The 23452-nt window shown below is 37.3% G+C and overlaps 1 protein-coding gene across 1 annotated transcript in view; it reads right to left on the minus strand.

Annotated features, from left to right (window-relative positions):
* Nucleotides 1-23309, minus strand: part of LOC107679778 (sodium/potassium/calcium exchanger 4-like) — a 47649-nt gene extending 24340 nt beyond the window's left edge. Inside the window, exons 1-3 of the mRNA XM_016475420.1 lie at nt 23100-23309; nt 22618-22983; nt 16104-16214 (exon numbers count right to left, since the gene is read on the minus strand). Of these exons, the coding sequence (XP_016330906.1) occupies nt 16104-16214; nt 22618-22795 (289 nt within the window). The 5' untranslated portion in view covers nt 22796-22983; nt 23100-23309. The remainder of the gene's footprint in view (nt 1-16103; nt 16215-22617; nt 22984-23099) is intronic.
* Nucleotides 23310-23452: the final 143 nt, after the last annotated feature.

A 23452-nucleotide genomic window follows, 5' to 3' on the forward strand; every position in this document is an offset into this window, starting at 1 on the left:
GTCTACACCGCGCGAATACTAAATTGAGCTCTCTTCCGCTTTTTTGTGCATGGATGAACAAATAGACAAAATTACTTCAAAATGCGCGTTTGGCGAATATCCTAGTAAACGCAGTCGGTTAGGCATATGTCTAACGTAAACAGTTGAGAAAGAAAAGGCATGTGTAATAGTAGTTAAATCCGTGCTTTCGTTCTTAAAGTGAAAGCAAACTAATAATAAATCTAATGCTGTCAAAGAAAAATACAAGTGCTCACTGCTCCTGACTAAATAACCTTTGTAACATCAAAAATTATTAATCTATATTTAATTTATACATTGAAGACTATGCACTTACATTTGATTATTACATTTCTGTAGCGTACCTGAAAATTGATTTTAGACTGAGCTGAAAAACCTGAAAAGCACTGTTTATTGAACTTGTGTCTTTGTATGCATTTTCTGCTATTGCTTGTAATTTGGTTATCTGTAGAAAATATTTTTAGCACTGAGCCCATAGTAGCAGCCAGAATTGTTTTTTCAATTGTTTATTTTCTTTATTATTAAAAAAAAAAAGTGTAGGCCTATTTTTTTGTTGTGAATGTCCCAATTGTGGAACAGGATGTGAAAATTTCAGATAAATGTTCATGTTATATATTTTGGTTGCATTTGTGAGTTAATAAAAATGTAGATGGTTGTTTAAAATAGGTATATAATATCATAATATCGATCTATATACTCCTGTATCGAATCGAATCGTAATCGTAGAATTTGTTGAGGTATCGACAAATATCGTATCGCTGGGTATGAGAATCGATATCGTATCGTATCGTGATCAACCATCTGATTTACACCCCTAATATATTGACTGTCGCAACAGGCCTAGTCTACACCCTACATTTTTTACTAAGCTAAAAGATAAAAATCAAGAGATAAAAATCAACAACAAACGTTTCAGCTATCTGCCTTTATCAGTGTAATTTTTCATAGTTAAAACAAAATAAAATAGGCTTATTTAGGTCACTTCCCTAACAAGGCACGTTACTACACTAGTCTAAATGTGTAAGGTTTAGGACTTGTGTTACAGTTTATATAAACTGTTAATGTTTATTGCCTTGCTCTGTCTACTTGCATTGTAAATGCTACACTGTAAGCATGATTTATGTTTTTGACAAAAAATAGTGATGAGTCCAAAATACTTTTCTGTGATGACTGATATTATGCCACAAATGCTGTTGATAGAGCTTAACTTCATACGGAACCCAAAACATTCCTTTAAATCTGGTTTATACGCCTCCAAGGACTTCTGTTAGTGCAATCTCACCAAACATCAAAACCCCCACAAACACATGGCAGGGTAGGTCACACGTCAGTACATTCTGTCATAGCAGCCCTGTTTGTGACCTGGGCAGCCCTGTAGGTCAAATAATCCCCAATGGGACAAGATGCTGCCTGTCAGGGCCGCACTAATAAAGCTCACAACATAAATCAACATCATGCCATAATCTATACAGTCACCTTCCCCTCTAAAGCTAATGAGGTTTTTTGATACTTTCGGTAGGGACTTGCCACCCCCAAGTCTCCATATTCTGCACCCTATATATGGCCCGGGACCTTTTCTGCCCATATTACTGTCCTTCAGAGCAAATACCACTAACGAAAGCATCTGCTGTTTAAAAGCATCAAAAACTGCTTAAAAATCTTCTACTGCCAACTAATTTTTCAGTCTGAAGAGCTCATTAAAACACTCATAGCACTAATAGTTCTTCCCGTTAAAAAGAGGCGATCTGTTATAAATGACGGCAATTGTGGCGTGATGTTTTATCATCACAACCACCACCATCATTTCCAATGCTGTTATCTGAAGGGTTGAGAAAAACGAAGGATCCCAACAGGTTTTATCCATCAAGCGGAAGAGAGTTGTTGGTGCCCTGATCACATTTCCCTTCCCACAGCTCGCTCCTCCCATAACGCATGAGAAGGAGGAGAGGACACCCTCAAGGTCGTCTCCTGAGAGAAGTCATCCACAGACTACCACACACTATACACAAACACAATACACATACTGTACACACACTAGTCTCAAAGAAGCCACATACAGGAACTGAAATGCTTGGCACTACGGAAGAAGTTCATTTCACTGGGGCAGAAGGAGAAAAAAAAAAGATTTTGAACCTGAAACATTTTTTGCTAAAAGAAAGTGGCCTATGACCACACTGCCTGTGGTGGTTGCTAGGTATTTCTAAGCAGTTGCTAGGGAATTCTGGGTGGATTTGAAGGAGGTGCCAATCAAAGAGTCTACCAACAAGTCTCTGTTCTACATATGGCTCAGTTCCCCCTCTCCTTCAGTGCAAGCCTAAACAACTTTTGTCAGCCATTATACTGTTTAGTCCACGAAGCAATACTCATTTAGTATTTCTGATCATCAAAAAAACACCCCTCAATAAGCTACATGATTTCATTTTTTTCCCTTGGACAATGAAAGTAAATGGGGTCCAAAATAACATCAAACCTCAAAGACTTACATTGTAAAATATATATAATATATACAGTATATATACATAAAGTCAGTCATGACGTTCCAAAATTGTATTGAATGGCATGAGGCTGAGTAAAGAAGAGATTTTTAATGGATACTCCCTCTCACTCATGTCATTTCAAACCCATTAGTCTTTTGTTTATCTTTAAAACATATTTTATAATTTTTTTTACATTCTCTGATCATTTTTGCCCATTTACATTCATGCACTTTGCAGACGCTTTTATCCAAAGTGCTTCCAAAGTATAATTTTTTCAGTTAATGCATTCCTTGGGAATTGAACCCATGACTTTGGGGTTGCTAGCACCATAACTAGGGTTGGGTACCGAAACCCGGTGCCAATATGGCACCGGTACCTATGTAACCGGTATGTACTAGAACCAAATCAGAACGCAGATTTCGGTGCCACTTAAATGCTTGAGCAATCGATTGAAGTATTTGTTCTCCGAAACGGACGTAAGGATCACCGGCACTGCACGTGAAAAATAATTTCTCGACTGAGAAAATTCACGAAAGCAAGTCGGAAAGGGAAATGAGAGCATCCGAGGAGCGCGTGAATGCAGTAATTACACTTGCTCTGATGGCAGCAGGTAGATACCGTTAGCTAGCTAAGCTAAACATTCTCAAATTAAAATGCCTAAAGCTAGGGTGACCATACGTCCTCTTTTCCCCGGACATGTCCTCTTTTTGGACCTACAAAAATGCGTCCGGCCGGGATTTCTTCATTGCCAAAAATGTCCGGGATTCGGCTGTTTTCTTAATCTCACTCCCGCTGAATCTCTGACCATTGCCGCCTGCTCCCGCAACATGTGTTTCGCTCCCGCAATGCTTTTCGTGTCCAATTTGCATTCTACCTATGATAAAACTTGCATGGACTTCTACATTAACTGTTCCCTCCTGGTGGAATGACCTGCCCAACTCAATCCACGCAGCTGAGTCCTTAATATTTTCAAGAAACGGCTTAAAACACATCTCTTTCATCTTCATTTGACCCTCTAACTCTATAGCACTCTCTATTATAATGCTAATTCTAATTTTATCTTCTTGGGGTTTTTTTTAAACTTGACCCTCTAACATTTGCACTCTATTCTATTTATATTCTAACTAACTGTTTTATTTATAAAGAAAGAAGCGCCTCTAACACTAGCATTCTCTATTCTTTCTACTTATTTTCTTTTTTATTTATTATAAATAATGACCTTCTAACACTTGCATTATCTATTCTTTTTACTTGTTTTCTTTTTATTTATTATAAAAACAAAGCAAAAAAAAAAAAAAACTTGCTACTTATACTGATGCCAACCCCCTAGAAGACCTCAGATGATGCCAACCCTCAGACAACATACAAAACTACCAAATCTTGCTATAAGTTTGATCGCATTCGCAACATATAATCATTGCTGTTAATAGTGTTCACCGTCTGTTTGATTACATGACATTAACTGCTTGATTTTTACCGTACATTTCTGCCATATGGACATCAACTTGAGATAGTCACCACTATAGGGATGTAACTATTACCGGTTTGACGATAAATCGTGATAAAACACCCCACGGTTAGTATTACCGTTTCATATTTTAATTATCACTATAACTGTATTCGATTACCGCGATTTGAACAACTGAGGATAAATAAATACTGTACTGCGCACAGGGCTCCAGTGTGCAACCAAATGGGGGCATTTCGCAATAATTTTTTCTGCTGGTGCGACTAAATTTTGTGTGCGGTTGCACTGGCGCGACCACCGCATTGTTTAACTAATAAGCGCTGCATTTCTGTTGCATGTGAGAAACATCAAACAGCAAACGAAACTGAAAGCATAACGAAACCGCGCGACTCGTTTGAGCTGCGCAGCTCTTCGAGTGTAGAGCCTGGTTTATACTCGCCACGTCAGGAGCGCGAAGCTGCGTGCAGCAAAAATGACGCGAATATTGAGGAAACGATGGATGGGTTTAATGCTAAAGTAAAGTAAAAGACCGCTTCTTAAACCAAAGGTGAACATGTTGGTATTTTTGTGGGACAAAAACATGCAAGCACTGTCGACAGCAAGTTTAGTTTTACTTTTCTTTTAGTTTTCATTTTGAAAAGCTTGTTATTTTTGCTGTTTACCTCACGTTATGCTATGGAGGCTCTTTTTTATTTATTTGATTCCTCAGTGTCTGCTAAACGTACTGTAATTTATTAGTTGGTATATAATACAGTATGTGGTGTATGCCATTGCCTCGTCTTATTCGTTTTTGTTAATAAAAGTTTCATAAGCTAGTTTGTCATTGTATCTTACTGTTTTATTGTTGTTATGCGTTTTAATTAAGAATAACAATGAAGCCATCTTGATAACCGTGATCACTTTGGTCACTATAACCGTGATAAGAAATTTTCATACCGTTACATCTCTACACCACTGATAAGCTATTACTAAATATAATGTAGAAACTTTAATTTTCTGTAATGCTGCTTTGCAACGATTTGCATTGTGAAAAGCGCTATACAAATAAACTTGAATTGAATTGAATATGGATAGAGAAGTTCAATGCAAGTCTAGTGAAGAAGCACAATCATTTTATATGATAAACAAATTGAATTTAGGCTTTTATTTATATATAAACATTAATCAACATACATACATACATAAAGCTCATCAAATACCGTACACATGGAAGTGTAACCATGTTTGCTAAACACATGAGAACAAATGAGATTTACAGAAAACATGTATATAAACATGAGTAAATATGATTAAATATTAGCCGATATACAAATTTCCAGAGATGCTGCTTCTGCAGGATGGGACTTCATATTCAGCAGGACCTGCTGTTTGTTGACACTGGAGGTTGTTTTTATCCAGGTTGATGCACTTGTGTGAAGCATCGCAATCTCTTGCAGGTAAATCCATTAAAGTCCTTAGGAGCTCCAGCTCACTGCATCAATTATTAATGATGGTACCATTAAAAACAAACTCTCTCTGTCTCTGTGGGCATCATGACAGTACCTTCAGGTGGAGGCTTAGTCAAGGTCTTCAAACAAATGGTGAACAACATACAAGCATGTATGTGCTTTGGGTTTGTATCTGCTGTATGAACAGCATATCGTTTTGGCTACTGTGGACAAGCATCTCAGGTAGAGTGAGACAGTATGTGCTTTGTTGTCTCCTGTCATCTGATGACCTTATTCATCAGCATCTGTCCTGATGTGAACACGCATGGCAGGATCAGCGCCTCACAGTTGGCTATACTGAGCTGAGCTAGATGTGTGTGTGTGTGTGTGTGTGTGTGTCAGTGTAGCTTGTTATGGTGTGCACACCAAAAGTTGAGTGAATATTCGCATCACGTTACTCGCTCTAGATTACTCGCGGGATGTTTTTCGCATCACGTGTGAAATCAGATGTGTCAATAAGCTCTTAACTGATTGGTTTGCGCAACAACGTGTTATGTGAGTTTCCCACTCGAGTTGAAATTTTTTAACTTGTGTGGAAGATGTGATCGAGGCAAACATTGCACGTTCACGGCAATCGCATTGCCCAATTCGCGTCATTTGCACCGTCCGGCACGAATTTGCATCTATTTGCATCAATGCATTGACTTGTATATAATCCAGTTACGCAAATAATTCAATTCGCTTTTGGTGTGCACACACCTTTAGTAAAAAAGGTGTTTCAGAATGGCATAATTCATAGGCCTACTATGTTTTGTAAAATTTACATCCTTATGATTCATAATATAGTACATTGCCTTCTTGAGCATCAATTAATGTTTGTACATTTTGTAATAATTGTCTCAAATGTCCACAGTATGAAAAATGGATCAACATAGCCACATTTGGGAAGAGCTCAAAGTGCAGAAGATGCTGGAAAACAATAGATTGTGCGACAGGCTGAATTAAAAATACAAATTCACACACTGCCAGTAGGTGGCACTTATAGGAAAGCAGAAAATCCCTGGTTACTGCGGTTCATAAAGTGTTGTCCATTTTTGACACCTTGAAGTCAAAGGTTGTTTAGATGTTTTCTAACAGCCATTTGGATTTTTTATTTGCTATGGTGTCTATCAGACAAACACCATCAAATATAAGGTTTAGGGCTGTTTACTATATTAGGGTCAAAACCAACAGACAACAATGTCATGACGGTGAACTGTCCGTAAAAAAAAAAAATCCAAAAACCCATTTCATGTTCAACCCTGGGTTAGTGTGTGGCTTTTACCAGTAAATACAACCTAGAGCCTGATTTACTGCTTGATTTGCGAGCAGAATTACACTAGTCAAGGCATTGTAAGGATTTAAATGTCAATAAATAGTTACAAGTCTTTTATGGTATAAACTGCGTAGTTCATATACAGCAGCAATCTGGAAAGAGCACCGTTAATACTGGATGAAATACAATGCTGCCTCCAGCCCCATCTCTATGTGACAAGCCTCCCTCTATAACGGTATTATGTTTTCTTTATGAGATATGCTACATAACTGTAAAGCTGTTGAATAGTGTATTAACCTATTTGTCAGTGCTTGAGCTTGCAGTTATGTCACATCTTAAAAGTGCACACACAAAGCACCCAGCCCATCACATTCCACCTTTTTTTCCCTTACGAACGGGTCGATCAATCTGTTCCAGTCTGTAAAAAATGCAAGTTCTTAAAATAACCCCTCTTCAGGCACAGGAGCATTCTGCTTATTCAAATTTCAGTCAACAAGCTGGCATCCAACCCAGACTGTCTGAGCGCCCTCTCTCTTTCAGATTACTTATCGATTTGAGCAGCTTCTGAGGAGCACAAACAAAATGGAGGCCGCTCTCACTGTTCAGTGAGATTCTCCTGTTACAAAACCTGAAAAATATATTTTCTTTAGAGCTAAAAAATAAATTTTGCATGCTAACTGAATTGTGCCGTTTGAGCATTTTTTTGTTTTCAAGTTGTTTCATGTCATTCCTGACCTGAAGAGATTGCTGTGATGCCCTCATCACATCAAATTAAATCAACTCATTTCACACCACATGACAATGAAGGAACATCTTGTTTAGCAAAAACAGAACTGATGACAACCTCCACAATAGTCTCAGCTTCAGTTACATTCAAGTACATGCATGGACCTGTTTGTTAGGGACCATCTGATGCATACTGCATACAAAAAAAATGACAGGATCTGGCCAACTCCAATTTGATTGGTTGACTGCTATGCAACTTCCAGGAGTCAGTGTGCACTTGATTTTAATCAGTCTGCTAGGAAGAAGTGTTTACAAGTTCCCAAGGCTGCTACAACGAGTGCTTTAGAGGAAGAACCAATTGCTGTATTCGGCAAAGTGTACAAGGTGAATGGCAAAACAATCTTTAAAAGATATTTGAGAGGCAATTAGCAGCAAGTAAACATATTATTCTATAGTCAGGACTGTTTACAGAAATAACTGCTACTTATTACTTTTAGATGGATGAAATTTCTGACCACAAAGCTGCAAAACATTTTAAACAAATTGCTTAAGTGTTTTCTGTGTAAGCTTTCACAGAGATTGCTGTATCTTGAATGTGCCACCACTTTGCACATTGGCTGATTATTATAGCATCATCGATTTCACATTTACCTGCCTCTAAACATCACATAAAACAAGAAACTCTGGTTGGTTGCTTTTTAATGTCGATCAGATGGGCTTTCCGTCTCTAAGTGGCTTATTATTGGTCAGAACTAGACTTGTATTCGGTAATGCGATATATCACGGTAATGGATATGCACGATATTATTATCGTGGGCACTTCTAAATACCGTGAATAATTATATATTACAAATTATTCCGAATTTTTAATGCATTTTAAGAATACTTTTCCCATAAACTGGTCAAAATGCACAACACCGCTGTATGCTGCCTGAAAGACGCGTGCGCAATCTTATGTAAATAAGCCCGGACTAGAAGCGTACGGCGGAACATGTGAGAGACGGATGAAAGCGCACTTTCACTCTCTGACAGCAGATGGCGCTAAACCAACCCATATTGTGGCAAATTTCAAATGTTTTACTCTGCAATACAATCTATAGTATAATTTACTGATGCTGCTTTGCACAACATCTTGATTTAATAACAATCTGATGGCAACCGCTATACCTCTCATGAGAAGCTGCATCAATTAACTAATTACTCACCTTCATTCTGTTACAGCTATAGTTACAGTATGTGTGGGCACTGTGTTGATGTCTACATCAAGGGATGAACAATGGTTTAAGGAAAACATAAGATGTTGCTGGACTGCTACTCTGATGCATTTTGATCCATTTTGATCCATCTCTGGGCTGGAGTTCAAATGAAACTAAGGGCTGTAAAGAAATATCAGCAGTTTTACCACAGGGAGACGAATCCTGCAATATAAACACTAAATGTTGACTGGAAATTCTCCATCTCAGAGGTTTGATTTTTAGAGAATGGAACTTAGAAAATACCTTTATTTCCAGAAAGATATTATTGAATTAATAGAGTACATTTACATGACAACAATGCACTAAAAACGTAAAAAACAACACTGTCAAAACGATCCCCATTCACACAGATCTGCAAAAATGACTAAAAATGCTATATTATGCATGCCAGGCCAGTAGTTGGCGATGTCACTTTGTAAAGAAACACTACACTTCGGCGCACATATCTATAGACTGAACATGTGATGTGCCTGTGCGTGACATCTCCGTGTAAACTACAAAAATACGAGATAAAAACAGTATCATTATCAAAAACTTGCACTTGATATCCGTTTTTCAAAAGGGGCCTTCCAAAGGGGCTCGCCAAATGCATTAAAAAAAAAAAAAACAGGCAAACAAAAAAAACTAGAAATAAGCACTAAATTAAGTTAAAATAACTAAAAATCAAGCTGGTTCTTATTTTAAAGGGGTCATGAACTGAGAAATCAAAATTCCCTTGATCTTTTGATATACAAGAGGTCATTGTGCTATAAAAACATTCTGTAAGTTTCAGAACTAAATTTTCTTGTTTAAAATATAAACAATATAAAACCGCTTATATTGAAGCCAATCTGCCAAAATGACAGGTTGTGGAATGTGCACTTTATGATGTAATAGTGTGGCTAACCACAGAAAAAGATCAACGCCTGCTTCTACATCGCTGCCTGTTCAGCCCCGCCCACCGATTCTACATCTCTGCCTGTTTAGCCCCGACCACAGATTCGCGCACATACTGTGAATAACGAGAGGTGAACACAGGTCTACGCAAAAACCAAATGATAAAGATGACAACAAAGACAACAAGATGCTGTGCAGTGCCAACTTGTGGAAACGGTCTTTGCATTGCCTTCCTTCTGATCCTAACATTAGGAAAGAGTGGATGACCTTTATCTTTAAGGACGTTCCAGATCATGTCAGCAAGAACTTTGTCTTTTGTTCATTTCATTTTATCGCAGAGTCGTTTACAAACAAAGCATAATTCTACACAGGATTTACAGAAATACACAAGTGTGAGCAACTTTTTATTACGTGATCACTATTGTTTTATTACGTGATCACTATTGTTTTATTACATGATCACTATCGCTTTATGTTATTACAGATGGTTTGATATGTATTGTATGGAAGCCCGTTCCCACCACTTTGAGAAAAAAATATAATTCTGTAAGTCATAATAATGAGATACTTTCTCATAATTATGACTTACTTTCTCATTATATTGAGAAACTTTCTCATAATAACGACTTACTATGTAATAATAATGAGAAACTTTCTCATAATTATGCCTTAGTATCTCACAATGAGAAACTTTCTCATAATTATGAGTTAATATATCATAATATTCAGAGGAAAAAATGAGGAGAAACTCTCTCGAAATGAGAAACCTTCTCATAATAAATGACTTAACATCTTAAAATAATGAGAAACTTTCTCGTAATAATGACTTATTTTCTCAAAATAACAACTTGTTTTCTCATAATGAGAAACTTTCTCGAAATAATGAGAAACTTTCTCATAATAATGACTTAGAAAGTGTCTCGTTATTATGAGATGTTAAAGCTGCAGTCCGTAAGTTTTGCCTCTTTGTCGCCATCTCTGTTTGAAAATCTGGAATTGCAGCTGTGTAGCTCTCTCAAGCATCGTTCAGTCCGCCAGCGTCTTACAGCGATCATTTTCATACCAGGGACGCTAAACATTCTTGCAAACTGTCTAAACTGAATTATATATGTCATGCAGGCATTCATATGAGGAGTTTAACAGCAAATTAGTCATTCAAAGAACAAATTTTATTTTTGAACATGAAAAATTTACCGAGGTTCGGACCTCGGTGTCCTCATAGCTGGTTACGGCCTGACCATAAGTCTAGCTACCAATGGTGATTAAATCTAAAGATCGGTTAGCTCATATCACATCAAACCGGGCTGCTGTGAGAAAAGGCTATAAACGATCGTCACCTGCAGGATCCTCACATGCGATAGCCTAGTAGCCGGGACAACTTCTTTATGTTTACATTGAACACTGGCTGGTTATGTACTTGCTCAAATATTGATTTCGGATCATTTTTTACCAAAAAAAGTTACGGACTGCAGCTTTAAGTCATTATTATGAGAAAGTTTCTCATTATTTCGAGAAACTTTCTCATAATAATGACTTAACATATCGTAATAACGAGAAACTTTCTCGAAATGAGAAACTTTCTCGAAATATTGAGAAACTTTCTCGAAATAATGACTTATTTTGGTAATGAACAAGGATGCTTTGTGCTTTTGTAATGAGATGGCTTACTGTATGAACATTGTATGCATGTGATGCATGAAAGGGACAGCTAATAAAAATAATAAATCATGGAAATAAACATCTATTAATTAAGTTTATGTGTGTAATGGCTTTAATTTCTTCATAAAATGCCTGGGTTTCTTAACTAAATATTAGTCTGGAATGTTTGAAGCCATGAACTATCTGGCAGTAGGGATGTAACGATTCACTCAACTCACGATTCGATTCGATTCACGGTTTTGATTTCACGATTCGATTCGTGGCAGAGTAACTTGGTAAGTGCTACAAATTAACAAGACTACATGCAGATAATTTATCTGAAACCGTTATTTAATGACAGATTATACACTTTAGATTACAGAACAAAGCAATGTTTGCGGTGTTCCTACATGGCTTTGACCAACAGATGTCGCTATCGTGCCGCATGCGTGGATTAAGTAATTATTTTGAGAAAGTTTCGCATTATTATAAGAAAATAAGTCATTATTTCTAGAAAGTTTCTCATTATTTCGAGAAAATAAGTCATTTCGAGAAAGTTTCTCAATATTTCAAGAAAGTTTCTCATTATTTTGAGAAAATTTCTCATTATTTCGAGAAAGTATTTCATTATATTGAGAAACTAAGTCATATTTATGAGACATTTTCTCATTATTATGACTTAAAGAAATCTTTTTTTTTTCTCAACTGTGGCAGAAACGGGCTTCCATAGTACTGAGTATTTATGAGTTTTAAAATAGTAGAATCCATGAAGAACTTTTAGTTCTTAATACATAATAAAGCATTTAATTTTCTATGTTCTCAGGACGTCCCATAAGAAGGAAGCTGCTGATAACGTGGTAGCTGAATTATTCAAGTTAAGCGGTATATTTAGCTTCATAAGCAGTTGTCATGCAAGGCGCTATTTTGCTAATTTTTTTAAATACATTTGACAATACCAAGATGATGTGCTACCACTGTACTACTCCATCTCTGATTACAATGGTCTCAAGGGTATCTTTGTAGGGCAAAGTTTTGCGAAAAAAAAAGGTAATTCAACAGCTACATTTGAATGAATTTTATAACGGCTAACAGCTTAAATTCCTAAAAAGAATAAATAACATTATAACAGTGAGAAAGAAGAGCTCTCTGCAAACTCCCACATGCAGCGGGATGTAAATGCATGAGCAAATGTTTCACAATTGTGACAGTCGACGTGACCTCCACCTGGCCTTCAGCTCGGAGGTTTGCTGACAGAGATGGACAGATCTCATCTTTCTTCACCCTTCTCGCTCATGTAGCTGGCAAAGACCTCAGATCACTGCTCGCTCACATTCTGGCTGGGAGCAGCAAGGCTAAGATCCACGATGTCAGCGCTTGACGATGGTGCGTGGCGTACTGCTGAGCAAATCTGCCTGAAAGCGGTACTGTTCCACACTCCCTGAGACACTGAAACATTCATTATGGGTAGCGAGCAAATTGAAAGGGCAGATTCCATCAGACCACGACGACAAACTTCCTCCGCTCACCACTCTAATAGAGACACAAACCCCCGAAACGTTCCATAATCTCACATCGCAGTGCAAACGTGGTTACGTGCACCGAACTGTGGCTATGGCAAATAAGAGCCGCTTAATGAGAAAGCCCTCGGGCGCTGAGATGCCAGAACTCCCAAGATACATCCAAAGATCTGGCCTCATCTTCCTCAGCATCTCCTATGGTCACAGGGATGTCGAGGGGACAGTGTCTAAAAATAGCCTTCCTGCTACCATTTATAGAACGCACAAGGCAAAGCCACAGATCCATTTCTCTCATAATCACAAATCTTCCCTTACAATTCTTTTGTCTTTCCACAAAGCTGCCTAGAGCGGTAACGATTTCCAGTCAAAGCAGCTTAGTTTACTGTTGGAACAATTAATTTCAATAAGTTGGCAGGACTGAGCTCCATTCTATTGACGTTTTCATGCATATATTACATTTTGTGCAAGATTTATGTGTTTATCAGCATTGTCTGGGCAATATCAGTGACAATGGATGAAAGGGAATGATATTGTGAAGTAAGTAGAATTTCCCAAAGTGTGGACCAATAGACAATAAATCAAAGACACTGAAATTATATTATATGGGATCAATTTGATTTCTAAGAAGAAAAACTTTCAAATCAATAGTCAAATGACAATCTTAAATGAAACCGGTTGCTAAAGCAGTCAGTAGGTTTTCTGTGTGCAGTTAATAAAACTTAATATTAACTAAACTTAATATTCAGCCAGATATCAAAATGCAGAAACATCACACGTCATTAGATGAACTAGTTGAAAACAATTAGGCCTGTGACAAACACATTTTTGTATGCTTCTTAATAGGCTTGCCGCGATAGACGGTGATGACGGTGATACCGTTGTTAAGCCGCAACACCGGTTACGTCACTTGCCCACCGCGACCCGACCCCCACCGTCGTTTTGATTTTTTATAGTAATAAAAATCATTTAGTTCAGTAAAAGAACAGACACTACAATTAAAAACTGAACGCGGCTGCTCAATGCAGCGTGCCGAAGGACAGTCGCATCACAGATCAGATTTCATTTATCCAGTGAGGAGAGTGAGTCGAGCTGACTGACAAGAAGAGTGGGGTGAGACAGACAAGACATCGCGGATGATTTAGTTTCGAAACAAGATGCAAAAGCGCCTTACTCCGAATTGCCGCATTTTAAAGTGAAAGTAAAATGGGCACACCGCTTTTACAAGCTGTTTAAAAGCGAAGGAAAGCGAAGAAAAGAGGGATCACCCGCCCCCACGGTGATACCGGTATTACCGCTGTTGTCACACGTCGATTAACCGGTGGGAAAATTTCCTCACCGTCACAACCCTACTTCTTAAACTTTATTATCAATCAACATGAGTGCTGAATGAATGTTATTTGTGGATAGTTTTCACTTCATTTGTTTTTTTTTAAAGCTAGTGGTTAAAAAAAATACATATGTGACCTGTGCTGGTAAAATGAGTCACAATGAGCAAATTTTCAAAAATGAGTTATTTTTATTTTTACATTCCCAATTAAAAGATCTTCAAAATGATATACGAGTTGAAGGAATCGGACAAAAAATATATATAGTCAGCAAAGTCCATTTTGAGAAAAATTGTGTTTCTGAAGGCTTCAAAGCAAAATCACCTAGCAACATTTCATCTTTTCCTCCAATTCTTTTCTTAATGATCATTACTATATTAATAATCACAATATAGCAGTAGTAACAAACCATGTTGAAGGTTTTTCAATAAATTTACAACCACCTAGGGTACCTGGGATTTTTTTACATTTGGTAAGCCCTGCATTGTGAAGTCTTTTCTCAGTATGAAGTTCATCCTAAGCAGTGTTGGGCAGTAACTAGTTACATGTAACGGAATTGACCTATCGGTAAGCCTCTCCCCTCGAATGCAGATGAGTCAATGGCAGTCAAGTATCAGTTGCACGTGGAGCGGAACTCGGACATCTTTAAGTTTCAGCGCCATAGAGAAACATTGGAAGATCCGAAGCTCGCATCGGTTTAATGGTGTTTATGCTATAAAAATGGAAAAACGATGTGCCTAGGGTACTTGTAACACTAATTCCAGTTATCCTGAGAGGATAGGCAATGTAATTTATTTTATTCCATTTCCTAAATCCAACCAAAACAAAATGTCCCTAAGCATTTAACCCCAATCACAATGAAGACAAAACATCCATTTTCTGGTTGTCATACTCTCATTAAGTTACACTTTTCATCTGCTCAAACAGAACGTTAATGTCATCTTGTGCTTCAGCAAAGTCGAACGGTGTTGATCCGGGATGTTGTCATTGCGATCGTGATGACCGTAACATAATTCTCCCGTTTGCATTGTGATCTGTATTTTTACATATTTATTATAATATCTTTTATATATCCCTCCATGGCATATTTAAGTCCCACTTGAAGGTCCATCTGTGTCCCAAACTGATCAGAAACACCTCGGAAGAAGGTTTTCACTGACAGCTGTCATTGTAAGACAGTGAGCAGCTCCGTTTGTTTGTGCGAGTGAGCAACAGTAACTAAGGGGGGGCGGGCTTACCGATAGGTCAATTACGTAATTTCAAAATAATAACAAAATAAATAACTGTAATCTGTTACAGTTACTAAGAAAAAAAATGTGTAATTAAACTACAGTTACTTATGAAAATGTTAACGATTACAAAGGGGGTTACACAGATTTTATTTTACACAGATTTTATTGATTTCTTTCCCAAACTGCATTGACTGCTCTAAAATACGAGACACCAATGTTTCAGGAGTTTAGGACACAGAATAGGACACATGCTTATTAGATAACGGTTTTATTTCCTATTTGGATTTATGTGTATGCTTTATTTTTTAAGAATAACTGTTTTTTTCAAAGCATTGCTAGATGCCAGTGTTTCCTGTCACAGCTATGCAAAGATTTGATTTCAAAAAAAGTTTCATAGCTATTAAACTTATGATTTTAAATTTGTATTTAACCTCAGAATTATCTCAAAAGTAAAAAAAGTGGTGTTAAAGTCTGATTTTGTGGAGGCTGTGCTTTAAAATTAATCTTAATTCAAGTGATGAAGGATTTGGAGATGTCTGACAGTATTTAGTGTTGAGTACTACTGTAAGGTTTACCCTGCCTGCTTTAAACGTTTTAAAATGATTAACAGTTGAGAACATCAGAAATTTAGAAAAGTAATCAAATGTAAGCGGTTACATTTCTTTAATAAAGTAATTAAAATAGTTACACTACATTTTAAATAGGGTAACTTATATTCTGTAACCCATTACATTTCCAAAGTGACCTTCCCAACACTGATCCTAAGACAAGTGATCACTCAAATGGGGAAAAGGCATTAATCATTATGAAGTGATTTAGGTGAATTACCTGGTTCTGTGCAGTTCTTCTCTGTCTCATTGTCTCCCTCTGTGGCCATAAGCCTTCGGCCCAGGTGATCTCTGGGAACAGCAAACCCCTCCTGAAGCACCAGCCCATGACCTATGAATGAAGATACACACACATAATTTAAATTGACAAATTCAGAGCGTAGGCGCCAAAGCTGTTGTGAATCCGCTTACCAGATTTGCAGAAAATTACTGTCGTTTAGCAAATAAATAATTTATGGACATTTACATACATACTCCCAACAATTTAATATATAATCTTATGTTACACCTCAAATGACAAGGGAATTTATAGTAATATTAATTTTAATTATCCATTCTGTGGACTCATTCTGTCAAATAGCTTGGGTATGCTGAGTTTGTGGAGCTTACATGGACTGCACCTCCCTGCACCTATTACATTAAAATTATATAATAAATATTAGTACTTAATTCATTAACCTAATATAACGGTATGAATGTGTTCACTTAAACAAATTTTGTTTTAATATAACTGCAAACAAATACCCTACTGTTTAAAACAGTTTTATACTTTTAGCATGTCATCTTACATTACATTTCATGTAATGCAATATATCCAAATACTCATCATCATCAAGGAATAGTTTTCAACTTAGTGCTAATTAGCTAAATTACTTGTCGGTCAGGGTTGGGGTTAGTGTGATACTGTGGCCTTGATCTGCCTAGCTTTCCATTTTAATCAGTTCGTGATGTGCATTGTATCATGGTTAGCAGCACCACAGGGGTTATTTATTTTGAGAAAATCATAGAAAGAAAATGGTGTGAAGATTCAACCATGCATACTACGGTCCTAACAGCCAGAGCTTGAATTAGGATTTCATGCCTCATATTTTGTCTGCATTTCTATGCTTCAGCAGTCGATTTCAGCACATAATTTTTTCATGAGGATATGGAGTGTGGTCCAAAAAAAACCAAAAAAAAAACAGAATAATCACATTTATCTTGTTCTGAAACTATGGCACATATTTAGTGGAACATATTTACTGGACAGCTGGCATTACAGCTGTTATTCACTGAACACATTGTGTTTATTCAAATTATTTATAAAAAAAAATCACAAATTCTGACAAAAATAAAATGTATGATGTTACTTTTTTCCTGAACAACACGAAAGCAATTAACTAGTAGAATGACTAGGTAGCTGTAGTCATCATTCAGTTCTATTCATGATGTTCAACTCTGAAGACTTGAAACACTGTACTTAAAGCACTGTGACAGTTTTTCCAGAAAACACATTATTTTAGCTGAATTTTGAGCTCTTCAACATTAAGATTATATTGCAAAAGACAAGGGTGCACTAAATACTACAAAACAATAAACAGACTAATCTGATGCCTACAATGTCTTTGCTGGCTACACGCAACAACAAATAGCATGACCAGTGTAGTCTGATTCACAAACTTTTTAATAAATCTGTCCAAAACGGACTCTCAGACCATCAGTTTTAAATCAGTTCAGTGACTAATGACTCACTTACTGGGTAAAATGGTTTGATGAGTAGTTGAATTAGTGGTTCTTGACTGGTTACATCTGACACATCCAGCTCAGATGTTAAAGTGTGAAATAGGTTGTTTTTGAAATGTCAAAATATTTTCTATCCCAGTTATGCAATCAACTAGCCATATATATATATATATATATATATATATCCCCTAAAATAACAAAAAAAATGCATTTAACTTGTAAAAAGGTTATCAAAAATAATATCTATACATTTGTCCAGTATTATTACTGTTAAAGACCAGTTACCTTGATTTTTTTACTCAAAGAATAATTTTCGGAATTTAAGAAACAACACTGTCCGAACAATTCCCATCCTTAGTCCCCACTTATTTGATGAAAAAAAGGAGTTACAAAACAAGATAAGGGTGATGACAATTTTCATTTTCAGGTGAACTATTCTTTTAAATGCACACAATATCTTTTAAATATTCCCAACATTATGAGTAGCCAGACAGAGACTGAAAAAATTCCACAAACTGAAAACTACTGCAGCAAAACCTGTCAAAAATATTCCAACTGCTCCTAAATCAAGAACAGAATGACCCACTTACAGCTTATGAGAGGCAGAAAAAAAAGCTGTGAAGTTGTGTAACGAAGTGCCACAGGAGGAGGACAGAATAATGAACTCAACAGCAATAAAAAAAGTTTATTAAGCAGCATTTTCAGCCTGCACTAACTTCCCTATAGTTATCGATGGAGGATAATGAGAAGGTGCAGAAGAACAGGAATGAGATTTGGGAAACTGGTCCATATTAGGTGTGATGATCTGTAATCACAGCAGGAGTGCACACCAGATGGACTCCTGACAGGCTTATCAGATATGCCAGCATCCGTAGAGCCATTAAGCAGAAAGCACATATTCAGCATCCTCATCATTACAATATCATGTGCAGGTAATCCCTTAAACCGCTTGTAATTTTGGCGTAATTAAACTCAACCGCACCCACTAGTATCACTCAGCCAGGAAGGCACACTTTGTAGACAATAAGAGTAAGTGGAAAAGGGCGATGCAAAATCCCCTGTAATGAGATGTCATTTGTGTCTGAGATGTGCTTGTACCACAGTGGTTTGATCTGTGCTCCGTTTATAACCACCTAGGCTCAATGGGTGTTTATTTCAGATGGAAACTGCAGTCAATTGTATGTGTAGGTAATTCATACAACTGACTGCAGTTTCCAGCTGAAATGAACGCTAGTGGCAGTAAAACGACAACTTTTATTCCTTTTTTACAAATTATGATTACAGGGGTAGATTATAAATACTTAAAGGGGTCATATGATGCTGCTAAAAAGAACATTATTTTGTGTATTTGGTGTAATGAAATGTGTTTATGCGGTTTAAAGTTAAAAAAACACATTATCGCATCATATGACCCCTTTAAATACTGTACTTTTTTCCGTGCAGTACTAGGTTATGACCTCAAACACTTTTACCATAGTGTATGATTTGCAAATTTATACATTTTGATGCTTGCATCACATAACCAGCTCTACATGCTTGGCTTTTCTGACTTTGTAAACTTGCTCAGTAGCTAACCTGGTATAGCATTGCATTTGCAATCAGTGTACAAGTCCTGTAAAACTGTCACAATAAAAGAGCTCATAGAAAAATGCTAAAATGACACGGTTACTTCAGCAAATGCATTTTTATTCTAACTTTGCTTTTGTTACCGCTATTGGTTAGGTTTAGGATAGGGTTTAGTGATGGAATGTTATTTTCAAATGTGATATAGCATTAACTTTTAAAGGGATCATGACTGAGAAATCAAAATTCCCTTGATCTTTTGATATATAAGAGGTTGTTGTACTATAAAAACATTCTGTAAATTTCCGAACTCAAACCTTTCTCATTAGTCTAAAAAAAAAACAGCTTATATTGAAGCCAATCTGCCAAAATGACATTAGGAAAGAATGAATGAACTTTATTTTTACTGAAGATCCAAACCGAGTCAGTAAGAACTCTGTCCTTTGTTCACTTCATTTTACCATGGGTTTGTTTACAAACAAAGAATAATTCTGTGACGAGTGGGGGCAGGGCCGAGAGCCGTGGGAACGGAGCGAGGCCGGTGGAGTAATTCATGAGTGACACCTGCACCACTCACCGGTCTCGAGTCCCACGGAGGAGCTCCGGAAGGATAAAAGGAGGAGCTACGACAGTGAAAGACGAGAGAGGACCAGGCCTGGACTTTATTTTGTTTAGTGTGCGGCAGTCATCCGCGAGGGGCTGCCGCTTTACTATCATTTTGTGTTTGTTTATTTTATTAAAGTCTTTAAATGTTCGCCGGTTCCTGCCTCCTTCTTCCCGAACTACGAACTGTGTTACAAATTCTATGCAGGATTTTCAGAAAGATTGAAACTAAATAACAATGCAGTGCTGACTATTGGATCTGACAGTAATGTCGCACCACACAAGTATGAGTACCTTTTTTATATTACGTGGTCACTATTGCTTTGTCTGTTATTACAGATCGTTTGATATGTACTGAGCATTTATGCCTTTATAACCTAAATCACAGCAGTGTCCATCCATGAAGGATGTAGGCTGTGAAACGTACACAACTGTTTAGCTAATCATAACAGCGGGCGTTTACTTCTGAGTTTACAATCTGCCATGCCTATTCAAACAGAGTGTTCTGATGAGGGGGGCAAAACATGACAGAAAATAGCCTTTTACTTTTAAATTATGTTTTTTGTATGTAAAAATCTTGATAACATTATAAGTGGACCTCAGAGAATAGTACAAAATAATAAAAAAAGGCATTTCGTGACCCCTTTAATGCAATTCACTGGAAATCTCACTTTGAAAGTGTTGCGAAACATGCAAGAAGCAGTGTAATATTTTTCAGAAATGTCACCACAGGCACTTTTTTTCAGTGAGCCTCTGTTGATCTATAAAGGTATATATCATAGTTTGGATACTGTGCTGTCTTCGCCTGGCACTGATTCCATTTCCTGTGTCCTCTAGGACGCTTTTCATCTACATACTTAAATTACACATGAGATTGTTATACCCTCCATCTTACAGATGTGATTTTTTTAATCAAATTCGTAAAACTTCCTTCCCTCAAATCCCCCTTCACCTTCCTTTCACAGTACTCATGTGAAGAGATAAAAAAGAAAACATCAGACTCTTCGGATATCAAACTGTCTGCTGGCTAATGATCAGCGGGGGTCTCAGAGCTAGTCTGCACATAACTCCAGTTTTACTTTTAAAGATTTATTTTTGTTCCAAACCTGTATGACCTCATTTCTTCCATGGAACACAGAGACATTAACTAAATATTCAAGATGCAAATCTCAACACACTTTTGAAGTGAGCTGGAGAGCAGCAGTATCAACTGGAAATTTTTTGTTTTTTGATAATCCATTACACTCAGATGTACATCATGATACAGAAGAAATGATTTGTTGCTTCTTCAATTTCATCTCAACTTTAAGAGCTAAAGCTACCAAGAAAGTTCTTCCTGTAATAAAACTATACACTGTAAAAACAGATTTTTCCAATTATTGGATTGATTGTTTTGGATGTTTTACAAGAAAAAACTATTTCTTTCTACGTTCAGTGTGTTACTTGTTTCTTTGTAATTAATTGAGAAATGTACTTGTAATTTCTGAGTGAAAACTGTTTCTAAACCAATTTTTTTGTTTAATGACATTCAAGTAAATTTTCACAGTTGTTAGAACATACGTGTCAGAAAACGTCAACATAGTCTCAGCCTCGGATGTCACATCCACAGACCATTTACTTAACGTCTGATGCACATGGTACACAAAACTGAAAACACTTCAGTTTCAAAGTCCGCATCTGATTGGTTGAATTCTACAGGATGTCCGTGAGTGCGTTACAATCTTTAACAGTCCACCTGGAAACAAAGCTATCATAATGCCAAACCCCTCATGGAAGAAAGCTGTCATGTGACAATCAATGCTTATCAGGAACAATTAGATGCTGGATTTTCAAAGGCATGTGAATTTCATGGCATAGCCTTATTAAAATACGTCCAAGATTTTACATGCCGTTCTGTTATTGTACGGACATCAGCTTTACATTTTCACGCCCCTAAACATGACAATAAACAAAACAAACTGTGATTGTTTGCTTAACTTCAGTCAGAAGGCAGTCCTTGGCCAATGAAAGCTGCTATAAAGTGAAGGTCTGTCTATGCAAGACTAATAATGCTAACATGGCAATTTAGTACATTCTAAAATATATTCGTAATGCACACCTTCATACCTAAAAATGTGCTTCAAGGTCAAGAAGTTGGTTCTTCATTGAATACAGAAAATTCATATCAACATAACATTCATGAAAGTAATCAAATCACAAGACTTGATCTGCCTGTGGCTTTATTGACACCGCCCTTTAGAATCTTGACACGCCCATCTAAACGTTTGACTCCGCCCACGTGGGCTGGATTCAAACTTGGACAGCTTAAAAAAGGCAGCTACAGTTAACCGTCGAATACAACGAAACGGTGCATTCAATTTTTATCGTACCGTTACACATAAACACAATCAGGGACTGTCTGTGACATAGTTTGGACATAAAACCATAGCTTGAAATCATCGTTTGTTTGTTTGTTTCATTGTTGACATATAATAAGACGGCTTTATATACTGTACAACCATGAGTATATATATATATATATATATATATATGTATATATACTGTGTAACCATGCCAACCGCCACATTTCCCCACAAAATAGCCCAAAGAATAACGGACGTTGTAAATATGCTGTCAACCCTTCTTGTGCATTTATTCATGTGAATCCTGAGAAAAGGGATGTTCTCCCCACTCACAGCAGCCTCTATTCACACTACAGTGAATAATTCAACGTCTGACGTCCCAAAAAAGGATAAGTATGTACTACCGCCTTGTCGGCGCATTATTAATACACTATACGATAACGACACGCGTAAGTATAGATGTGTAGCCCCAACAATACATACAGTACAGAGACAGTCACTCACCTGTTTTTGTGAGCAACGCCGACATACACCACACCAAGAACAGGACGCTGCAGATGAAGCACACCTGCACGAACAGCATCTCTCTCCTTTTGCGAACTTTAAACATTTTGGTAATGATGCTCTTTTTGGATATACTGCAGCTCTGCTCCAGCTCCATGGTCGTCTGCGGCTGGGTCATTTTGTGAGTGGATTGCAGTGTAATTTAAGCCACACAGATGGCCGGGACCGCAGGAAATCAGGCTCGGGATGAGGTCTTCCTCATGTCCAGCGCGCCGATCCCGTCTGTGTGTGCGAGAGAGCTTCAGTCCCAGGTGCCTCCTCCACGCGCTCGTGCTGATGTTGTATTATTAAAGCAGCCCGCGTGTCCTGTTGCGAGAAAAAAAAAGGTAATTATATTCAGCTGAAATTATTCACTGGACATATTTTGGATGGTGTGCAGTCGGGCTTCACAGTTGTCTGGTGATAGTAAGACTAAAACCCACATTCACTTTGACATAAGAGCTATACAGGGTGAGCTAGGTGTCCTGGTATTTCATGAAATATATAAGCAGCCCTGTCAGTAAACGTCTTTAGGATCCATGCCGTTTAGGCTCAGTCCTCTCAAGTTGAGGTTTCATCTCCCTCTCATGCAGCTGCTGTGACTTCTACATGTGAGAGACTGTTACGCGCCTTCACGTGACAGTGATGACGTATGCACACTGAGCCTACTACACTCACTAGACTACTACTACTATAATCCTTGGAAAAGGCATGACTTCTACCATATAAATAGTGTAGGCCATTCTTAAAGGGGTCATATGATGCGATTTAAATTTTTCCTTTCTCTTTGGAGTGT

This window comes from Sinocyclocheilus anshuiensis, unplaced genomic scaffold (assembly GCF_001515605.1).
Source record: "Sinocyclocheilus anshuiensis isolate Anshui unplaced genomic scaffold, SAMN03320099.WGS_v1.1 scaffold676, whole genome shotgun sequence".
In the NCBI taxonomy this organism is placed as follows: Eukaryota; Metazoa; Chordata; class Actinopteri; order Cypriniformes; family Cyprinidae; genus Sinocyclocheilus; species Sinocyclocheilus anshuiensis.